This window comes from Chiloscyllium plagiosum, chromosome 9, assembly GCF_004010195.1.
Source record: "Chiloscyllium plagiosum isolate BGI_BamShark_2017 chromosome 9, ASM401019v2, whole genome shotgun sequence".
Lineage (NCBI taxonomy): Eukaryota > Metazoa > Chordata > Chondrichthyes > Orectolobiformes > Hemiscylliidae > Chiloscyllium > Chiloscyllium plagiosum.
In genome coordinates, this window is record NC_057718.1 from 82,650,269 (window position 1) to 82,673,535 (window position 23,267).

At 42.6% G+C, this 23,267-nt stretch overlaps 1 protein-coding gene across 2 annotated transcripts; it reads right to left on the reverse strand.

Annotated features, from left to right (window-relative positions):
• Positions 1-9,310: 9,310 nt before the first annotated feature.
• Positions 9,311-22,775, reverse strand: LOC122552991 (cofilin-2-like). Of its 2 annotated transcripts, none has more exons than XM_043696345.1 (4): positions 22,698-22,775; positions 17,312-17,598; positions 10,623-10,699; positions 9,311-9,871 (listed from the first exon to the last, which is right to left on the reverse strand). In XM_043696345.1, the coding sequence occupies exons 1-4, from the start codon at positions 22,749-22,751 to the stop codon at positions 9,765-9,767; spliced, it is 525 nt and encodes a 174-aa protein (XP_043552280.1). In that variant the 5' UTR covers positions 22,752-22,775; the 3' UTR covers positions 9,311-9,764. The 2 variants fall into 2 exon arrangements, with proteins under 2 accessions (XP_043552280.1, XP_043552281.1); XM_043696346.1 differs by having other exon boundaries at positions 22,630-22,735.
• Positions 22,776-23,267: the final 492 nt, after the last annotated feature.

Below are 23,267 nucleotides of genomic sequence, written 5' to 3' on the forward strand. Positions count from 1 at the left end.
CTCTCTCCTGCCTTGTTTGTGTGCTGCATAGAGCCATTTGCCGAGTCCATCAGGAAGGATGCGAGCCTGAGAGGGGTGACTATTCCTGGCAGCGGGGGCCTGCAGGTTAAGGCCTCCCTGTACATGGATGACGTCGCCGTTTTCTGCTCGGATCCGCTGTCCGTGCGCAGACTCATGTGTATATGTGACCAGTTCAAACGGGCCTCGGGGGCCAAGGTAAACCGAGGCAAGAGCGAGGCCATGCTCTTCAGGAACTGGGCCGACCAATCCTCGATCCCCTTCACCGTCAGGACCGACCACCTGAAGGTGGTGGGTATTTGGTTCGGAGGGGCTGGGGCGTGCGCCAGGTCTTGGGAGGAGCGTATCAGCAAAGTGAGGCAGAAACTGGGCAGATGGAAGCTACGGTCGCTCTCCATCTCAGGAGATGGGTTAAACATGTGCTAAGTGCTGGCTGTTATGCCTGATAGTCTGTCCAGTCTGCTTACACAATTAAGAGGTGTTAGCCATTTTGTCTTTTAACTTAGTAAGTGTTAGTAAAACTGCTAGGCCTATATGCTCTAAATAAGTTTGAAGTTGTACCTGTACTTAATAAAAGAATAAAGGATATTAAACTGATTACCTCACCAGGGATGTGAGATTTTTCTTTGCTGGTGTGAGTTGCATTCACTCGTGACATTTCACATAAACGCTGCTTTGACAGTTAGATTCTTAAAGGGATAGCGGCCCTGTTAAAAGGTATTTTTGAAGTACATAATAATTTGGGAAAATATTTGTGTTCCATAATCTATTCGGGTTTGGGAGATGGTTAGTAAGGGCTGATTAATATTACAGTATAATGTATTGTGGAGTTTTGAGGGGGATGGTATTGTTTACGATATTGACGTCTATTCAGAGGTACATTTTGATGGAGAAATAAGCCTGATAAGTGTTGAAGGTGTGAAGGAGCAGTAATGGGTTTGGAAATATTGCTTTAATTTTAATCATCATTGCAATGGTAAAATGTACGACAGAACCGCGATTTTATGAATGAATGAATGAAGCCGTGTTATAGTAAATAATAGGTTAGTAAAGAGTTATGAATGAATGAATAGGAACCCAGTATTAATGAATATAGCAAGTTGGTAAGTGAGTTCATAAAAATAACCTATAACACAATATCACACACATGTCCCTCATGATTTTATAAATCTCTATGAGGTCACACGACAGCCTCCGACGTTCCAGGGAAAACAGCCCCAGCCTATTCAATCTTTCCCTATAGCCCAGAGGTGGGGAACCTTTTCATGTTGGAAGGCCGCATTATGTTAGTTGTAATCTATTAAGGCCGCATTCCAAGAAACTTCAATTATACATTCTTCAAAATTCACATTAATTGTGGCGGTCAGTCTGTGAGGATTATTTTGTTGAATTTTCTTTTACTCTCTGGTATTTTAAATGCATTCATTTTAAGATTAAAATAAAAATAATAAAGGACGAAAAAAACATATTAATAAAAAATAAAAGATTGGTTTTGCAAAATTTGGATTCATTCAAAAGGCCACACACAATGGCTGAGAAGGCCGCATGCAGCCTTAAGGCCATAGGTTCCCCACCCCTGCTATAGCCCAAACCCTCCAGCTAGTTGTTACTGGAGAGTTTCTAGTACAGTACCTTCGCATAACAGAGAGAAAGGGAGAGGCCGAGTGAGTTTTTTTTAATGCTTTCACTTTGCAGGCCAGGTTGTTCTCTGCTGAACTACCCTCACACAATCCATGGTCAGGGCTAATACAGTTAAAAGTGTTGTAGAACAGAAAGACCGAAGGGTTCCGGCACACAATTCTGTGAAGGTTGTGTCACATAGATAGGATAATTAAGAAGATGTTCAGCTTCCATGCCTTCATTGCTCAGACAATTTGAGGTTAGGAATTGGGATACCATATTGAGGTTGTACAGGATATTGATGAGGTTTCTTCTGGAGTACTGTCTAGTTCTGGTTTCCCTGTCATAGGGAAGATGTTAGAAGCTGGAGAGAATTCAGAAAGGATTTACCAGGATGTTACTGGGAATGGAGACAGACCTTTTTCACTGGACTATAGGAGGTTGAGAAGTGGCCTTACAAAGGTTTACAAAATCCTGGAGGGTCTAGATAAGGTATTTTCCCTAGGGTGGGGATTTCAAGATTAGGGGGCATATCTTTGAGGTGAGAGGAAAAAGATTTAAAAAGGACAGGGTGGTAATTTTCATTTTAATGCAATAACACCTTGGAATCCCTTTAGCCTCAGTTTTATAGAACATAGAACATAGAAAAGTCCAGCACAGAACAGGCCCTTTGGCCCACGATGTTGTGCCAAGGATTAATCCTAATGTAAAATAAAATAAGTTAACCAATGCACCCTTTAACTCACTGCTCTCCATGTGCCTGTCCTGCAGTCGCTTAAATGTCCCCAATGACTCTGCTTCCACCACCACCACTGGCAACTCATTCCATGTATTCACAACTCTCTGCGTAAAGAACCTTCCTCTGACGTCCCCTCTATACCTTTCTCCTAATATCTTAAATCTGTATCCCCTCGTGCCAGTCAATCCTGCCCTGGGGAAAAGTCTCTGGCTATTGACTCTATGACTCTATCCATTTCTCTCATTATCTTGTACACTTCGATCAGGTCACCTCTTTTCCTCGTTCTCTCCAGAGAGCAATGTCCAAGCTTAGTCAACCTCTCTTCATAAGGCAAGCCCTTCAGTCCAGGCAGCATCCTGGTAAACCTTCTTTGCACCTTCTCCAAAGCCTCTGTATCTTTCGTAAAGTGGGGCGACCAGAACTGGACACAACATTCCAAGTGTGGTCTCACCAGGGATATGTAGAGCTGTAGCAAAACCACGCGGCTCTTAAACTCGATCCCCTTGTTAATGAAAGCCAAAACACCATATGCTTTCTTAACAACCCTATCCACTTGGGTGGCAACTTTGAGGGATCTATGTACTTGAATACCAAGATCCCTCTGTTCCTCCACACTACCAAGAATCCTGTCTTTAATCCTATATTCAGCATTCAAGTTCAACCTTCCAAAATGCATCACTTCACATTTATCCAGGTTGAACTCCATTTGCCATTTCTCAGCCCAGCTCTGCATCCTGTCTATGCGCTGCAGCCTGCAATAGCCCTTAATACTATCAATGGCACCTCCAACCTTTGTGTTATCTGCAAATTTACTAACCCACCCCTCAACCTCCTCATCCAAGTCATTTACAAAAACTACAAAGAGCAGAGGCCCAAGAACAGAGCCCTGCGGGACTCCACTCAATAATGACCTCCAGGCGGAATACTTTCCATCTACAACCACTCTCTGTCTTCTGTCAGCCAACCAGTTCTGAATCCAGATAGCCAAATTTCCCTGTATCTCATACATCCTGACTTTATGAATGAACCTACCATGGGGAACCTTATCAAGTGCCTTGCTGAAGTCCATATACACCACATCCACTGCTCGACCTTTGTCGACCTGTCTCATCACCTCCTTAAATAACTAATAAGATTTGTGAGGCATGACCTGCCCCTCACAAAGCCATGCTGACTGCCTTTAATCACACTATGCCTTGCCAAATAGTCATAAATCCTATCCTCAGAATTCATTCCAAACCTTTGCTGACCACAGATGTAAGACTGACTGGTCTGTAATTGCCAGGGATTTCCCTATTACCCTTCTTGAAAAGAGGAACAACATTCGCCTCCTTCCAAACCTCCGGTACGACTCCCATGGAGAGTGAGGAGGCAAAGATCTTCACCTGCGGCTTAGCAACCTCCTTTCCCGCTTCCTGGAGCAGCCTAGGATAAATCTGATCTGGCCCTGGGGACTTATCAATCTTAATGTTTTCCAAAATTTCCAGCACATCAACTTCATCAATCTTGATCTGGTCAAGCCAGTATCCCAGCTCCTCAAAGTTCTCATTCACAACAAGGTCCCTTTCCTTATTGAAATCTAAACTCATTTAGGACTTCCTTTTTCTGCTCAGACTCAACACACAAGTTCCCTAGCCTATCCCTGATCGGCCCCACCTTCTCCCTGATCATTCTCTTATTCCTCACGTATGAGTAAAATGCCTTTGAGTTCTTTGCCAAGCCTTTTTCGTGTCCCCTCCTGGCTCTCCTCAGTCCATTTCTGAGCTCCTTTGTAGCAAGCCTGTAATCCTCTAAAACTGTGTTAGATCCTTGCTTCCTCCACTTTATGTAAGCTGCCTTCTTCCTTTTGACAAGAAGCAAATCTGTTCTCTTCATCCAAGCTTCCTTAATCTTACCCCTTTTTACCTGTCTCAGAGGAACAAATTTGTGCATCATTCGCAACAACTGCACCTAAAACAGTCTCACATCTCTGCTGTGCCCTTCCTGTGGAACAATTGCTCCCAGTCTGTACTTCCCAATTCCTGTCTGATAGCTTCATAATTTCCTTTTCCCCAATTAAATAACTTCCCTCGGTAACTGCTCCTTTCCCTCTCCAAGGCTATGGTTCCAGTTGAGATTGGGAAAGTTGAAATCACCCATAACAACAACCCTGCTACATCTGCGTTTTTCCAAAATCTGTCTGCCTATGAGTTCTTCAATCTCTCTACTGCTATTAGATGGTCTGTAGAAAACCCCCAATGAGATGGCTGTTCCCTCGCTGTTCCTAATTTCCACCCATTCTGACACAATAGACAAACCTTCCTCAACGACCTTCGTTTCTGTAGCTGTGATGCACTCTCTGATTAGCAGTGCTACACCCCATCCTCTTTTTCCACCCTCCCTGTTCTTTTTAAACATTCTAAACCCTGGAACATCAAGCAACCATTCCTGCCCCTGTGAAAACCACGTCTCCATTATGGCTACAACACCATAGCCCCAAGTACTGATCCATGCTCCAAGTTCGTCACTCTTATTTCGGACACTCCTTGCATTAAAGCAGACACACTTTAACCGATCCCTTTGTTTCATCACATGAGAAACCTTCCCGATAGATTCACTACATCCTGTCACTGTCCCATCTGCAACTGCCCCCCTCTCAGATATGTAGCTCTGATTCCCACCCTCCTGCCAAACTAGTTTAAACCCTCTCGAACCACACGAGCAAATCTCCCACTCAGGACATTTGTGCCCCTCCAGTTCAGGTGCAACCCATCCTTCATGTACAGGTCCCACCTTCCCCAGAAGGTATCCCAATGGTCTAGGTATCTGAAGCCCACCCTCCTGCACCAGCCTCGCAGCCACGTATTAAGCTGCACTCGCTGCCTGCTTCCTCACTTCACTGTCTTGTGGTACCGGTAGCAAACCTGAGATCACTACTCTACTCGTCCTGCTCTTCAGCTTCCAACCTAACTCTCTGTAGTCACTTTTCAGATCCTCAATCCCTTTCCTGGCTATATCATTGGTGCCAATATGTACCACGATTTCTGACTGCTCCCCCTCCCTCTTCAGAATCCTGTAAACCCGAGTGGCAACATCCCGGACCCTGGCACCGGAGAGGCAACATACCTTACAGGAGTCCCATTCCTGACCACAAACTAACCTGTCAATCCGTCTAACTATTGAGTCCCCTACCACTAGCACTTTTCTATTCTCTCCCCTTCCCTTCTGAGCCACAGTGCCAGGCTCAGTGCCAGAGACCTGACAACTATGGGTTTCCCGTGGCCGACCATCTCCACCAGCAGTATCCAAAACAGTATACTTATTGCTGAGGGGAACGGCCCCAGGGGATCCTTGCTCTGTCAGTTCCGTTTCCTCCCCCTGACTGTAACCCCGCTGTCTTTATCCTGCATTTGAGGAGTGACCACCTCCCTGTACATTCTCTCACCCCCTTAAAAACTTCCCGGCAGTCCTCGTTTCTCTCCTTTTTAACTCACCTTCGCAGCAGTTCTTCACTTCTCCCTCGTACCTCTCGGCAAACGGAGGCCCTGACGCCTGAGGTAAGTTTCTTTTTAGTGGGAGCTGTCCATGCTATGTTACTAACTCAGGGTCTGTATTCTCAGCTTCAATGTGAGGTGCTGCATTTTGGAAAAGCAAATCAGAGCAGGACTTATACACTTATTGGTAAAGTCCTAGGGAGAGTTGCTGAACAAAGAGACCTTGGAGTGCAGGTTCATAGCTCCTTGCAAGTCGAGTCGCAGGTAGATAGGATAGTGAAAAAGGCATTTGGTATGTTTTCCTTTATTAGTCAGAGTATTGAGTACAGGAGTTGGGAGGTCATGTTGCGGCTGTACAGGACATTGGTTAGGCCACTGTTGGAATATTGCGTGCAATTGTGGTCTCCTTCCTATTGAAAGGGTGCAGAAAAAATTTACAAGAATGTTGTCAGGTTTGGGCTTTAGGGAGAGGCTGAATATAGTTCGGTTATTTTCCTTGGAGCATCAGTGGCTGACGGGCGACCTTATAGAGGTTCATAAAATCACGAGGGGCATGGATAGAATAAACAGACAAGGTCTTTTCCCTGAGGTGGGGGGCAGGGGGGGGGAGGAGTCCAGAACTAGAGAACGTAGGTTCAGAGTGAGAGGAGAAAGATATAAAAGGAACCTAAGGGGAAACGTTTTCACATAGAGGGTGGTGTGTGTGTGGAATGAGCTGCCAGAGGAAGTGGTCGAGGCTGGTACAATTACAGCATTTATAAGGCATCTGGTTGGGTTCATGAATAGGAAGGGTTTAGAGAGATATGGGCCAAGTGCTGGCAAACGGGACTAGATTAAGTTAGAATATCTGGTCAGCATGGACGAGTTGGACCGAAGGGTCTGCTTTCGTGCTGTACATCTCTATAACTTTATGACTCTAATCAGAGAGGACATGCCAAATCCTTCCTTTCAATTATCTCATCATCAACGAATATTTCGGTTATTCTAACATTTACCTATTGTATAGGTTGGTCTGCTATAACAAGCGTGTTTTGTTAATGCAAATTTACTATAATGCTAAAAATCACACAAACCAGGTTATAGTCCAACAGATCTATTTGGAAGCACTAGCTTTCAGAGCATTGCTCCTTCATCAGGTAGTTGTGGAGTATTATGATGGTATTACACACGATTTATAGCAAAGGTTTACAGTGTGATGCAACTCAAATGATACACTGAAAAAGACCCGGATTGTTTGTTAAATCTCTCACCTTTTAGAATGACCATGTTGCTTTTAGTTCTTTCATATGTAAATCCCAGAACTTTTTTTAAGGCTACATTCTCAAGTGAACTTTAACAATACGTGCCAGGTCAGCTCAGATAATGCATTGAAGGTGTGAGGTTAAAGTCTGTCTGTCTGTCCCCCAACATTGGGGGAAATACCTGCAATTTGATCCTGTAACTGTTCTGCTTACTTGACCTCCCTCGAGTCTTCTGTGAATATAGGTGAAGCGATCAGCTTCACTTCAGCCAAACATCGGTGTCCATGATTGGACAACCTAGGTTTTTTTTTAAAAAAACTTTTTTTTCCCGGGAGAATATTTCAGCTGCTGATAACACAGCATACAGATCTGAGAGCTGGCTGCCTAATCTCCCTCACCAGCTTTTGGAAAGCCAAGTAGTAGAAAGCGGATTAACATTTCCAAAAAAGCAACTTAAGAGTCCAAGTCTATATTGTGATGATGCTGCTCCTTTAACAAGGCTATGCTGTCCTTGATTGCTTTTCAGAGAAGTGGTAAAAGACAGACTCCAAAAAGTCTACATGTGAAGAGTTTTTGGGCCAGTTTGATTATAGCTAACAGATATTGCCTCAGGCAAAAGGCTTTTGAGTTAAAACAAAACACTTGTGCAATGAAAGTAGAGTGGCCAGTTCTCCCAGCTCAGCTTTTCTCTGGTTTGCTTTGGTTTTTGGGCAGTCTGGCTATTCTCTAAAAGCAGTCAGGCAAGTTGTGAAGCTGCTGGACCCAAAAAAGCAGCTCCATGCTAAACCCGTCTCTCTGACTTCTCCCCTGTAAGACCCTGTGTTTGATATTACCTTTTGTGCCAAGGGGCATTTTTGGGGATTGTTGCAAGTATTTGGAACAGCACCATTACGTTGGGATGATCTGTCCAGTTTTCAGGTACTTTGGTATTCAGCATTCTGCTCCCTTTTGTTTGAGTTTCATTTGGTAATCTTGCAAGTAAGTTCTATTTTGTTTAAGACTAAGTGGTTTGACCAGCTGCATCCCTCCTGGAATATCCATGCTACACTTGCTTAAAACAACTAGCGGAGTTAGGATCTGGGCTATTTTCTTGGGACTGGCCTAGTCCATAACAATACCTATGAAACAACACATTGTGAAAACCATTTAAGTCATCTGGCCAGTTTTCTTATTTTCTTTTATATATCCCTTAACTGTTTGTCTTTTGCGGGAATGAAGATGGAAAACAAACATTTTGGAGCTAAAGCACAGACGTTATCATGTTTGACTTCTGTGCTGAGGTTTTGTATATTTAATAAATTTAACTGCTAAGTGGAATTAACTGTTAGCAAAATCTGGGATCAGTCATTCAAAAGTCTTTTAAGGAGGCATTGGAGTAACTATTGATGGTCTCTGAAGGTTTTAATGTTACTGTAATTCAGAGGTGGAAAGGCAGATTTTGTTCAGCTGTCTGTCTTTGTGTTTTTGCAATTGTCCTGTTTGTTGTAAATGGGACATTCCTGGACAATTTTGCACATTGCCAGATAAATGCCAGCAGATTATTGTACGGGAACAAAACTTGGCTAAGAGCACGGGGAGTTGTGGAGCACAAGTCTTCAATACTATTGCTGGAACGTTGTCACGGCCCTGAGCATTTGCAGTATCCAGTGCCTCCAGCCATTTTTTTGATATCACACAGAGGGCAAAATGGTTCACCAACTGGTACTCCTTGCTGAAGATTGGTATAATGATGGCTCTCCCATCATTGGTGATGGGATATGTATGAAACTTCATCCTGTAGGGATTAATTTAATTCTCCAGCACTATTCACTGACATAGAGTAGGGCTGCTGAGTTTAGATATGAACAGTTGGTTGTGGGGTCACTTCACCTTGTTGATTGAATGCTGTTTTGAGGGCTTGGCATGCTAGCAGTTATGTTGTGGCTTTATCAGGTTGACGCCTCATTTTTAATTAGACCAGGCATGTCCTCCAGCACTGAGCCATTGAGTGTCAGACTACCTTCACTGGATTAAGAGCTCTGTACTCAACATGTATCACGATTATGTTCAGCTAGTTGCCAATTTCCCTATCTAACAAGATAACCTGACCATTTGTAGCTTATAATGGATAGGCTAGGAAAGCCAGACAGATTTCCCACTAGCCCAAGAACAGCAGTACGTGACCTACCAGTATCTCAATGCAAGACACTAGATTTGCTAAAAGTCAATGAGGCTTTCTATTGAAAGTTATAGTTTTATTAACTAATAGCAGAAACAGTATTAATACACATTGTCAAAGGGTTTTAGCAGTCCTTTAAAGTAGGATGGAACAAGACTAATAGTGCCAATGGCTCTCACTTTTGCAAGTACTGCTGTGAACTTCAATCCAACTCAACCATTCTAGTTTTGAAAAAATCTCAAAGCACTGATCAAATTTGGCAAGGAACATTCAACGTTGCACAAAGACTAAACATGTTCTGGTCTAGAGAAGGTACATTAATGGACCATCACTTATAGCAGGGCCAAAATTTCATTTTTATTAAGAACTGATAACTGATCTTTTAGAAAGAATATTTTGGAATAGATCAGTTAAAAATAAGTGGAAGCAATCTTAGAATACATTTAAGAACATAATCACAAGTGTAATTATAACAAGGGAGTTTTCCAATAGTTGGCACTCTAAGAACACATCTACTATACTGGAACTCCTTCTATTTTCACAACACCTTTCCCCAGCTTTTCAGCAAGGACACTGCGGCTTATATCATCCAAGGAATTGAGCTGCAGTAAGGCCTTGAAACCTGGGGAAGATAAGGGAAAGTGTTATCCGCAGCAAAATCTACCATAAAGCTCAGTATGAACAAAGAAAGTCACAGTTTCAGGGAACGCGCGCCACTCCAATATGTATTTGAAAACAAAAATCAAAGACCTACTTAAAGGGGTTTTAATTTTTTTAATGAAAAGCCAAAAAGAAAAGGCATGGGACACTGTGATGCTGCTATCAGGGTTGAAGATCCAAAGCTGGTTAGATACAGCTCACATGCTGTGGAGTAATGCAAAATCTCAAGTAGTTAAAGCTTTAGGTTTACAAGTAGAAAGAAAGAAATTTTAAAAACTGAGATCCTAAAGTTAAAAACTAAATTAAGAACATGAAGTTGTAGAAACAAGACCATGAATAGGATAAAAAAGGAACAGTTTGAAAGGGGTAAATGACTTGTTATTAATGAGTATCTGAGGAAGAGGCCCAGACCACCAGCAAACAAGCAGGAAGATTAAAAAAAAGGAACACCTCAACACCCCTTACTGTTCCCCACTGTAGAAAAACATTAGAAGTTATTTCTTATAAAATTAGCCAGCATGATTCAAGATCACCACAGTAACTATACTGCAGAGCTGAAATAGGTGTTTCAAAAAAGTTTGGGATGTCTTAAAATAGTGAAAAACAAAACGGAAATATAATACTTTAATTCAATAACAATCTCAAATATGTTGAAGCAGGTGTCTCATTCAAGTTACTACAGAGGGATAATGCAAAATAATAATTGAACAAACCGTGGAGTTTTTTCGACAGAGTGGTTGATGCTGATGCGTACTGTAGCTTTTGTTTTGGTGGTGCATCTTGTGGACACCTAGAAAAGCCAAAAGAGAAAATATGACTTCTAATGATTTGTACACCAGCTTGGGGGGGGGGGGGGGAAACTGAGGTAGAGACACAGAGAGAGACAGACAGACAGCGAGAGGCAGACCAAGACCATTTCCAATCAATTCTGTTCTGATTTTGTTCCTGACCCTTTATCCCATGACCTACAACTTTCCTCAAGCCAGTTGTGGTACTGTTCCAAATACCTTCTGGGAATCCATAAGGTTTCCGTCAATGGACCAGTTAACTCTTCAGCAACTTTAGTTAAATATGATTTCCCCTTTAGAAACCGACATTTATTCTTGTTCACTGACCCACCTTTTGCCACATAACTAATGATTCAGTTCTGAATAATTGCTTCTAGAAGGTTCCCCATCAATGAACTTAAACTGACTGGTCTGTAATTGCTGGGCTTATTTTTACAACCTTCCTTGAACAAACCCATAGTATGTTTGCAGTTTACCAATTTTCTGGTGTGTATGCCACAAGTCTATGGAAGATGGAAAGATTATGACTAGTAACCCTGCATTTCTACTCACTTCTTTCAAAATCCTTGAATGCACCTCAGTCATGGTACCTTGTTAACTTTGTCATCTAGGGAGCTTTGGATTTGTTCATGCTACATTTGCTATTAGAGGAAATTAACTAACTAAACCATCTCCTTTCAAAAGGCAGTATATTGTTTGCTGACCAATTCTTGCTCCAGACTCTATTGTCCAAGTTTATTCTTCCCCATTAAAGTTATCCTACACCTTGTGAGACAATGATGACTGTCTCCCAAGTGTGCCCATCCTAACACTTGATCCATTTGGCCCATCTTAATCCCTAGAACTAGAGTTAACTGTGTATGTGCTTGCTGGAGTAGAGAGAGAGTGCTGTAGGAAACTCACCTGCATCCACTTCTGCAACATTTGCCCATCACTGCCCCAGACACTATAAGTAACCTTACCTGTGTTTGGGTCATTTAACTCTCCCATTATGACTACACTATAATGTTGGTATTTCTCATTTCTCTGCAGATTTGTCCCTCTCCATCTTTTTCACTAGGTAGCAGTCTATTGACCATACCTAACAACGTAATTGCATCCATGTTGGTCCTTCCTTCTAGTCAAATTGATTCTGTGCTTGAATCCTCTGAGCATTTTCTTTCTCCGGCACTGCAATGCCCTCCTTAACAAATACTGTCCCTCCTCTGTTCCTTCCCAGCTTTTCCAAATACCTTGGACTCAGGAATGTTTAACAGTCTGATCTTTCTTATCACCACATCACTTTCACGTAGCAATTGGTGCCTCTAACACCCCAATTTGATTTGTTATACTCTGCATGGCTACTCCAATTTAGACTTCATTCATTTCTCCCTAATCTAAACTTCACCCATTACAGCATGGTGGCTCAGTAGTTAGCACTGCTGCCTCACAGCGCCAGGGACCCGGGTTCAATTCCCACCTCAGGCAACTGTCTTTGTGGAGTTTGCACATTCTCCAGGTGTCTGCGTGGGTTTCCTCCGGGTGCTCTGGTTTCCTTCCACAATCCAAAAATGTGCAAGTCAGGTGAATTGGCCATGCTAAATTACCCGTAGTGCTAGGTGTAGGGGTATGGGGGGTTCTTCAGAGTGTCGGTGTGGACTTGTTGGGCCAAAGGGCCTGTTTCCACACTAAGTAGTCTAATCTACTTTGCTATTGTTTAAGATGGTGCCAGCTGCTTTGCCAATTAGCCTGGCAACCCTAGTAGTTTTCCTCTGCTATTCTCAGTTTTCACACCCCTGTCAAAGTACCTTAAACACTTCTCAACAGCAAAAGTACAACATCCCACAAGGAACTCAGTGCGAGGTCTGTTCAGTTACCATCTTCCCCAGAGCCAGTCTCAGTTCTACTGTCCCAGGAACCTAAAGTCCTGCCTCCTGCACCACCACTCCTGTTACTCCTATTTTCGTACTCAGTTGTACGTGACATTGGGAGTAATCTGGAGATTACAACACCTGCATGCTAAGAAAGTGGACATAAAGCAGATGTCCCCCCTTGTGGGACTATCTTCAATCGGAGGTCATAGATATAGATTCAGAGGAAGCAGGAACAAAACGGAGATGAGGAGAATTTACTTCTCTCAAAGGGGTTGCGAATCTGTGGAGCTCACTGTTCCAGAGTGCAGTAGAGGCAGAATCAATCAACAGATTCAACAAAGAAATAGATATGTTTCTGATGGAATTTGGGATTGAGGGCTGCAGGGAGCAGGCAGGAAAGAGGGAGAGATCAAAATAAGATCAGGCATGATCATGTTAAATGGCTGAGTGGTCTTAAAAGGGCTGAATTACCTACTCCCGCTCCTAATTGCTATGTTCCTACTACCGTAAATCCTGATTGTAGGACCACATCTGCCTTCCTGCCCAAGGTATCAATACCAACGTGGACCATAATTTCTGGTTTTTCACCCGCTGAGCTGAATGCCCTGCAGATAAGGAGACCCTGGCACCAGGGAGCTAATCCACCATCCTGGAGTCACGTCGACAGCCAAAGAAATTCCTGCCTCTTCCCCTAAATAACAAACCCGTCACTATGACTCATTCCTCCTCCATCCCTTGTACAGTTAGGGCTGCTCATGCTGCCACAAACTGGGCTCTGACTGCACACACGCCCCCCCCGCACCCCCACTTTGGGGTCAGTGCCCTCATCAGCTTCCCAAACGGAAAACCAATTTGAGGAAGAAACCTCAGAGGAATCCTACACCATCTGCCTGGTAGTCAGCTGCTCCCTTCATTCTTTCAAGTCCTTAAGCTGTGGTACAATCACCTCTCGGAATGCGCTACCCATGTGACTCTAGTCACCCTTGTGTAGCTGGAAGCATTCTCTAAGCAGGTGGTTGCTTCAGCCACCAATAGGGTACATTGCCTCTCACATATTAAAGTCCATACATTCCACTTTACCAACCTGCAATGCCATGTCTTAAACTAATTTAATTTTCTCAATTACTAGGTCTTAAACATATCTTCTTACATTAACTTTAGTCTCTTTCCCCTATCTGACTCTGGATTACTTGTATTACTTTATTTCACAGACATGGACTGTGACTTATTTTGGACATTTAAGTTAACCAGTTCTTTCAAAGATTAGGTCCAGCAGTGGGACACAGGCCAGTGTTGGGCATGTTGCATGTGGGAAATCCTAAGTGCTTCTGGCAAGCTGGATGACACGGACAGGAAGCATCACCGGTTTGACCAACTTGAGTGTTTAGTGGAGGAATAGCAGTGTATCCATGAGGCTGAGGTTATGTGGAGAGCACATTTTAGATGTGGTCACCCTGTAGCTTAAAGAAGACCAGTCAGAAAGAGAATGATTGACCAGTCAGAAGAAGAGTGGCAGGCAGGCAGACAGGAAAGTCCCAGAATGCATCTCACTTGGGAACAGATTTTCAGAGCTGGAAATTGGCAACAGTGACTTTTCCTCTGGGGAGTAAAGGCAGACCCCAGCTGAAGAAGGGGAGGGCGATCAGAAAGAGAGGGAGAACAATACTGGTAGGAGATTCAATAGTGAGGGGTCAGATAGACATTTCTGAGGCCACAGATGTGACTCCGGGATAGTGTACTCCCTGATGCTGGTGTCAAGGATGTCACTGAATGGCAGGAGGACACTCTACAGGGGAGGACGAGCAGTCAGAGACTGTGATTCACAATGGGACTAACGACACAGGCAAATAGAGGGGTCATCCTGTGACAAGAATTTAAAGAGCCAGGGAGTTCATTATAAAGCAGGACTTCAAAAGGTTGTCATCTCTACATTACTCCTAGCACAACACGCTAGTGAGTACAGAAAAGGGCAGATAAGAGGGAGAAATGTGTGACTATAGGTTTGGAGCCAAGAGAGAAGGCTTTAGATTCCTGGTTACTGGACTTGTTTCTGGGGAGGGTGGGCATGTACACATCGGACAGGAAGCAGAACAAAACAAGATCATTGTGGGGAGGTTTACTAGTGTGGCTGGTGGGCGTTTAAGCTAATTGGACAAGGGCATGGGATTTGCTGCACAAGTAAAGAGGAACTGGGCCAGTCTAAAAATGTAAATAAAGTTAAGTGAAGGAATAAAGGAGCAGTGCAAAGGCTGAATGGCATTTATTTTAAAGCATGCGAGTAAGGCAGATGGATTCAGAGTCTTTCACTATGGGAACAGATGCTTCAGTCCACTTGCTCATGCTGACTAGCTATCCTAAACTGATCTCGTTCCCTTTGCTAGCACTTGGCCCATAGCCCTCTAAACCCTTCCTATTCATGTATCCATCCAGATATAGCCATATCCACCTCTGCCACCTCCTCCAGCAGCTCATTGCACACCAGCCTCTGTCCCCCAGCCTATTCAGCCTCTCCCTAGAACTCGAACTCTCCAATCCCGGCAACAAAGTTGTTGATTAACACGCGGATATTTGAGAAAATTGCTATCACAGAGACACAATTGAGGGAAGGGGGAAAAGGATGGTTAGGTCAATACTCTGGGATATAAAATATTTGAGCATGATTAGGGAGTGAGAGCTAGGGGGTTAATCAAGGAGAGTTGCAGATTTGGAGAAAGGAAACAGTCCAGAGGATGAGGACTATATTGGTTTGGCTAGAGCTAAGGAGTAAGTAGGGTGCAATCACACTGCTGAGTTTAATCTGCACACCACCAACTAGTGGGAAGTATATGGAAGAATGAATCTGCAAGAAAATTAGTGGTGTAAACAGTAGTTGTAACAGTGGAACTCTAATGACTAATATTTAACAGGGAAAGAGGCAGTGCATCACCCAATACGAAGGGAGGCACTGCTGGAACTGCTTAGGTGGGCCAGGTAGATCATGTTTGGCTGGATAAATAGTAGCAGAACAACATTATCTTCAAAGAGGAGATGGCGTGGACACAGTCAAGTTATATCACCTCAAAGAAAGGAAAGGCAGACCCAAACAAATCCAAAGCTCCATGGATAACAAAAGGAGAGAGAGATTAAGTTACAGAGGGGATAAAAAAGGTGTGTTTATGATGGGTGTCAGGCAGTAAATACAATCGAGAACCAAAAGGAATACAGAAGGTTCAGAAAAGAATAGGAATAACAATGAGGAGCAAAGAGAGATAATGAAGATTAACTGGCAGTTAACCAAAGGAAATGCCAGTCTTCTGTGAGCACATCAATGTAAAAAAGGGTGGCAAGAGAAGGAGGGACAGTTCAGCATACTCAAAGTTTGCAGACAATACAAAACTTAGGACAACTGGAAACTAAGGACAGTTCTGAACTTCATAGGTGACATATGAAGTTCGATGATATGTGGTGATATACTTTGGTACAAAGAAATGGACAGACAGCATAAAACAAAGTCTACTGTTCTAAAAGGCACGTGCTGGAATGCAGAACAGGAGAATATAAAAGTTAGGAACAGGAGTAGGCAATTCAGTCCCTCAAGACTGCTTCACCATTCATAATCTCATGGCTGATCTCAGCTTGGCCTCAAAGCCAAAATTCAGTATGATCATATGAGCCATTCAATGTGGCAGGACAGTAAAGAGAGCAGTTTCTAAAGAACACAGTATTCAAGGCTTCATAGGTAGACATGCAATATAACAGCAGAGAGATCGTGAATTTGTAAGGCATTGGTCAGAGTTCAGCTGGAGTATTCTGTCCCAGTTTAAAAAGCCACATGATAGGAAGGATGAATGCACTGCAAAGGGTGCAGAAGAGATTTACAAGAATGGCTCCAGGGATTACACATTTCAGTTCTGGAATAAGATTGGACAAACGGGATAAAAACAGAAAATGCTGGAGAAATGCATCAGGTCTGGCAACATCTGTGGAGAGAGAGTTAAGGTTGAGTCCAATATAAGACACTCCAGCATTTTTAGATTTTCAGCATTCGCAATATTTTGCTTTGTTTGCAGAAGCTGAGGCAGTATTCCTTGAAGAGAAGGCTAAGTGGAGAATTGATAGCGGCTTTCAAAATCATGAGTGGTCAAGACAGAGTAGACAGGGAGAAACTGCTCCTGGGTCAAAAACCAGAGGGACAGCTTCAAAGCATTTTACGAAACAAACAAATGCAAGCTGAGAAAACGCATATTCATGCAGTTGAGTACAAAGAATCAGGAACGCATTGTTCAGAAGTGTGATGGCAGCAGATTCACTGAAGCACTCAAGAAGTGATTGGATGATTATTTAAACAGAAACAATTTGCAGTTTCAGTGACAAGGCAGATTAGCAGTAAGTTAGCAAGGCAGACAGCTGGTGCAGAAAATACTGGCCATATGACTAGCTTTTTTTTTACTTAAAACTTCTGTGATTTCCCATACCAGTCCAGTAGCAGGAGACACGCCACAGTCTATTGTAAGAGTCAAAGGAGATTGAGCATAGTTTTCAAAAACCACAGATTTTACGAAGTGGCCAATTTGGTGTATGGTATTGTTTCCGGTATGTGTTTGCGGCAGGATTGTATAGGGAGCTAAATAACATTGTCTGCCTGTTTGGAAATTAGGGAACACTTTTCGCAGAACAGAGATAGGAATTTAATATAAGCACAATTTTAAACTTAATTTACACAAAGACTATTCCGCTGCTTCATGTGTTTCCATGAAATTTACTCTAGCTAAGATAACATACCAACATATGGCCACCAGATCATCCTTGATGATGGAGTTTGCTGTTTCATAACTGACATCATAAATTAAAATGCAGCAACAATCAGGTTTGAGGTAGCTTAAGAACTTCAGATAGTCATCGTCAGTTGATTGCTTTACACTGTCGGGTTCCTCATTCAGAATGAGGAAATGATCATCGTCACTAATGGTCAAAAAAAGAAACTTTGTCCTTTCCACTGTCTTTTTGTTGTGGATCTTCATTGTATTGAATGCTTCAATAACTGCATCGTTAACCTGGATACCACAATCCTGCAAGAAAAAAAAAGTTACCAAAGTATTTAAAAAGACGAACTGATTTTCTAGTATCCAGTGTTTTATGCAAGATCAAACACTAGCACATTTAAAAGAAGGCAAGCCTCCACTTACCAATATACAATGACTAGAGTTCAATCAGGAAGGAGTCTCTCCAATCGCGTAGAGAAGTCCCATCCTGCAAAGCCCTCACAGCTCAACATTTTCCCAACTTGTTCTATCCACCACCTTAACTGCATTTGGAGCGTGAAAATTGAGACAGAAGCTATTTCTGTTTGACTAACACTACTGGAAGTTTCTAAGTTCATTTGTGCTTCTATAATGTTCTACCTACCAAGATATCACAAGCCTCATTTGGTTTATATTAATGAGAGTCAATGATAAAGCAACTCATTCTTGAGATGAGTCGATGAAAAGACCATTATCCAAGGCTTGATTATAACGGAGTGGCTTGCTGGGCCACTTCTGAGGTAAAGGGTTTGTTCCCCGTGCTTTGACCAGTTTGTGTACTAAACAGTTTGCCCACGTGCCCCTGGTAAGCGAGGGGACAAAGGGATACAATTTGGTTTGCGGTTCCATTGATTTTATTAACAAAATATTCCTTATTAAAAGCACCATGACAGCATTTCCCAAATTCCCCCAGTATTTACTTTTTATCTTGCTCTGTCTGAGAAAGTACATCATCCCAGGCTTCCAGGATGTGCGTTCATATTCTCCTCACCCCAGACCTTCCCAAACATTATGGCCTTTAACTAACCAGGTCATGAGTGGGATTCAAAGCATCAAATGGGGTCACACCAATACCCTTCACTGTAGCCATGCTGGGAAGATACAAAGTGCATATCCTCAGGAAGTCAAGGTGCTCAAAGGACTGATTGTAACTTTTCCAAATCACAATCCTCCGACTGATTATAACTGGCTCCCTTTGAATCTTTGTAAGTTCTTTGACCTTGGATTCCATTGTCCTCTGTAGTCTATAGCTGCTGTTTAAATCTATTTTGGTGAATTTTCTGTCAGGTCAGAATTCTCCAGCTGTGCATCAATTCAGAATGCCCAACTTTTGGCCCACAGTCACTTGACTATAGATTTTAAATATCAACCAGCTGGTGTGGAACTACAGTCAGACTGGAGCTAGACTGGGTAAAGCTACAGGTTGTCCTCAGGATGGGAAACTAGTGACCCAATTCTTTGTGCAAAACGATGTAAAACAACAAAGATTTCAGATTCACTTCAGCCAAACCTAGTCTAAGACCAACAGATAACTACCCCAAACCGAGACTCCTCCCAACACCCAAATTTGTTTCTTATTAAAGCTGCATTAAACGCCAATTGCCAAAGTCAGTTAAATACATAAAAATCACTGATATTAATTTCTTACAGAAGTGGAACTGCTGATACACTATCTTCTCCCAAGACCCCAATACGGTCTGGCAATGGTGCAGCTTGATGTGTTAAGAAAAAAAGTGTTTCTGTTTTCCAAGTGTGGAGTCACCCTGCCATTTTGATATTAATACAAGGTAATTTTGAACATTGATATAGATACATTCAACCTGCTCAAATTTATACCATATGCCATGGTATAAAGTAGGAGATGGAGAACTGAGAGATCAGCTTGTTGGGGCGCTGGATATCAAGAAGACAGAAATTAAGCAAAAGGACCAAGCACATGGATGGAATGCATTTGGTCTGCAAAGCGGTCAGCCAAAAACTGCAGGGGAGATCATGGCATACTCAATGGCAGAAATATAACAAAATGCCATTTCATCTAAAAGGTGGTTGGTGTCATGGAGGAAACAAATTTCTGAAAGGATTTTAGCAAGTATTTAGTTGTAGCATCATATGGGAGCTGGTAGAGGATGATTTGATGAATAAAGAGAGATTGGCGAGGTGGAAATATGATCTGTGTCATGGATTGGAAAGTGGCAGGAAGTAGGAGCAGCGCAGCAAATGATACTGGGTTGCAGTGGAGGGGTAGGCCTTAGTGGAATCCTAAACTAGAAGGTTTAAAAAAAAGCCACAGAGGTTTGGAAAGTGGTCAACAACAGGATAGTTGCAAAACAGAAAGTTTTTATAAGAAGTGGGGTCTGAAAGACTGCAGTCAAGTTAGCCGCAGGAATAAGTGGACTTAAACATTGCAGTCGCTGAAATAGAAACACAAAATGCTGGAAATGATCTGCTGGTATTTTTGTATTTGGTCAAGTCTTGTGCTTAATTTCATTTTAAACAGCTCCAAAATATACAATGCTTTCATAGCATTTTGCTTCTACGGTGAAGTGGACAACCAGTTGTAACCTCAGGACAACCTGCAATCCAGTAGCTCCAAGTAATTTTCCCCTACAATTAATGGTTTCTTCATTTCCACTGTGTAGTTACTGTTAAGTTTAAACAGTTGCTTTTGGAACAGAACAATCAAAACAAGAAAATATCATTTGGCCAGATAAGCTATCAAAGATGAATGAGGACTGTTAAAAATCCAATTTAATTCAGTACTAAAATGTGGTAAACACACTAAACAAGAATTAGCATTAATGATAACACTGAAATTATTAATGCATTGGTGAAATACGGCTTGCTCACGACTTGTGGTAAGTGTATAATAAAGTCCGCACTCCGATTCATCATCACCTGCTTCAACAGGAAATTCGTGTAACTATGCATCACCCTTCCCTAATCTATGATAATTACGAAGCCTACGGCTCTCCTCTTGCTCAAGTGTCCAAGCTGAACAGAATTATCAGATTGTATTGTCAAGAAAGGAACTCTAGTATTAATTAGAATTTGAAGCTAAAGTGGAGGAATCCACTAGAATTATTTACTAGTTGCCAGTTCTAGGCCAAAATTAGCTTAGATTAAGTCCACACCACACTCTGAAGAGTAACCCACCCAGACCAATTTCCCTCTGACTAATGCACCTAACACGATGGGCAATTTAGCATGGCCAATTCACCTCACCTGCACATCTTTGGACTGTGGGAGGAAACCCGCGCAGACACAGGAGAATGTGCAAACTACACAGTCACCCAAGGCTGGAATTGACCCTGGTGCTGTGAGGCAGCAGTGCTTAACCACTGAGCCACCGTGCCGCCCATTAGACTGTACACATTTCTAGCTGGTCTCACCTGGCTTTGTGGAAATCTTTCCTAAATTATTCTATGTGGCGCTTGTCAAATTTGAAAGCCTAAAGCTACACTTTTACCCATTTCTCTTAGTTTGTACAGTTTCACACAGTGACCTTTGCTTCTCCCCAACTATGACTATGGATAATAGATCAGCTTCAAGATCTCATCGCCATTTTGACTAGCTGGTCTCATTCAAAACAAGCTGAAAATGGAAAGCAGGCTGACAGGAAGCATCAATAATTAAGCAGTAGGATCATATTACTTCAGCTTTTAAATTCCACAATGATTTTATTTAGAGCTCACAGGAAATCAAATAGGTTATTCTGTCATTTGTCAACCAAACTGTTAAGGTGACTATCTGAATTATATTTGCGTATTCATAAATTATGAACAGAAATTATTTGTTACAACTGTTACTGAATACAATTTGTTGTTCCGAACATCAAACTTGGCCCGTGGAATGTACTAAAACAAATGTGACATTGTACAGTCAGTTCTGCTATAATGCTGAAGTTCCATTCTGGTGTAACCCCTTGTAAGAAAGATGTGTAATAGCAGCACCATTTAAATGAATAGGGCCAGAAGTGCATTATAACCGACGCATGCGTGAAAACTTCGTGCTTTAGAAAGTGTCCCCAATTCATCAACCGTGTTAATGAAACACGCGTTACAGCAAAACGACCTGTACACACATTCCTCTGGATGTAAAACATTTTACAAGCAATGTATTCATTATATTTTTCACTATTTTCAGATTGGGCAGAGCTAAAACAAAAATTGGAGGGGTGTGGTGGCTATGCAAACCAACTGTTACACCGCAAGCGAGACAAAAAGTGAGGACTCCAGATGCTGGAAACCAGAGTTTAGATCAGGGGCAAGCTAGAGGCTGCTGTCCATAATTACTCCCCCCCAAAAGCTTCAAACACAATGACACTAAGCTGAACTGACCGTGGCCAGTAAGGAATGGGGATTTAGTGTTTCTAAAACTTTCAGCCAGAGATACATTTCTGTGAGCTACAACACTGCTTTGAGCCTTCATTTAACAGAAAGAATTGGTGACTCATTTACCACACCTTCCATATACCTGGTCGGACAGGTAAATCCACTATTCGCTGCCAACACACTTCCAGACAGAAGTGGGAAAAGAGGCGACACACGCAGGCGAAGGACTTACAAATGCTCACATGATAAAAGGTCTCCTGTGGCGCAGTGATAGCAACCCAGGCCTCCCAGGGACCAAGTCCCACCTGTTTCAAAGGTGTGTAATAACACCTCTGTACAGACTGATTTAAAAAAAAACGAAAAAGGTCCAGAAATAGTTCAAATGCTGTTATGCTGCAGACACTTTGTAACAAATCAAAACTCAAGAAAAATGAAGGAGTGTCCCAGGTCACTTGAAAATGTCGACCAGCATAGAAAAACTAATTTATAGTCAAACAGTCCCAAACAAAGAACTGCGGATGCTGGACATCTGTGGGAAGAAAAATGAGGTTAATGTTTCGACTCTAGTGACTCTTCATCAATTTGGAAGTCGAATTTTCGTCATTTTTTAAAAAAAAACAAAAAAACTGAACGCTCCTCCCTGTCGCGTCAAGCTCGACACATTCCGACAAAACTGAGAATATTTATCGAGGTACTGGATGTCAAATACATGAACATTTGGGTTACGGGACGTTTGCTGGATTCAGAGGAAAGTTAAGGCCGGCTTCGGCGAAAGGGAGAAGCAGCGCAAAGCGGCCAAGCGCTGACAACCTGCCACCAAGCCGCAACCAAAAACACTCTCGGGGAAAGGGCACAGCCTCTCAAACAAAACCAGCAGAACGCTCGGAGAAACACTAAATTAATCCGACGGGAAAGAAAGGTAGCAAAGTTTCACCCCCTTCTCTTTGAAAAGCTCCACATCTCTTACCATAATATAACAGCTTGCTCTCCTTCACCGCTCTCGGTGCAACTAGCAGCTCTGACCCTCCCACTCACCAATGTACTCACTCCCTCCTTCAATGTCTGCTCTTCACGCCCATTAAGCACCATCCCCAGGCTCGTCTAACGCAATCTGTTCCAGAGAGAGATTCACAAAACCCTTCCCCGCCTATTTTTTTTAACAGTTTGAATCATTGGAGTCACTTTTTTTTTATTTTATTAAAGAGCCTGACTGTTGCCTGAGGAGGATTCCGAGAGCTCCCCACAATCTCCCTGTCAGTGTGGCGTTTTCGGAGGGAGAAAAAAATTGAGTCCGCCCCCAAGACCTGGGAAATAGTTCGGCATTTTGTGGAGTGAGAATTTGGACGACAGGATGTTTTGGTGCTACTTAAATTCCACCTCTACTGGAGAGAAGGGAAGGCTTTTGTAACACTCTGGCCTAGCAGGCCCAGATTCAAATTCCCATCTGCTCCAGAGAGGTGTGTAATAACATCTCTGAGCAAAGTTAGAAATCACACAACACCAGCTTATAGTCCAACAGGTTTATTTGGAAGCACTAGCTTTCGAAGCACCGCTCCTTCATCAAGTGGTTGTGGAGGTTAAGAACATGCTCTCAGAATTTATAGC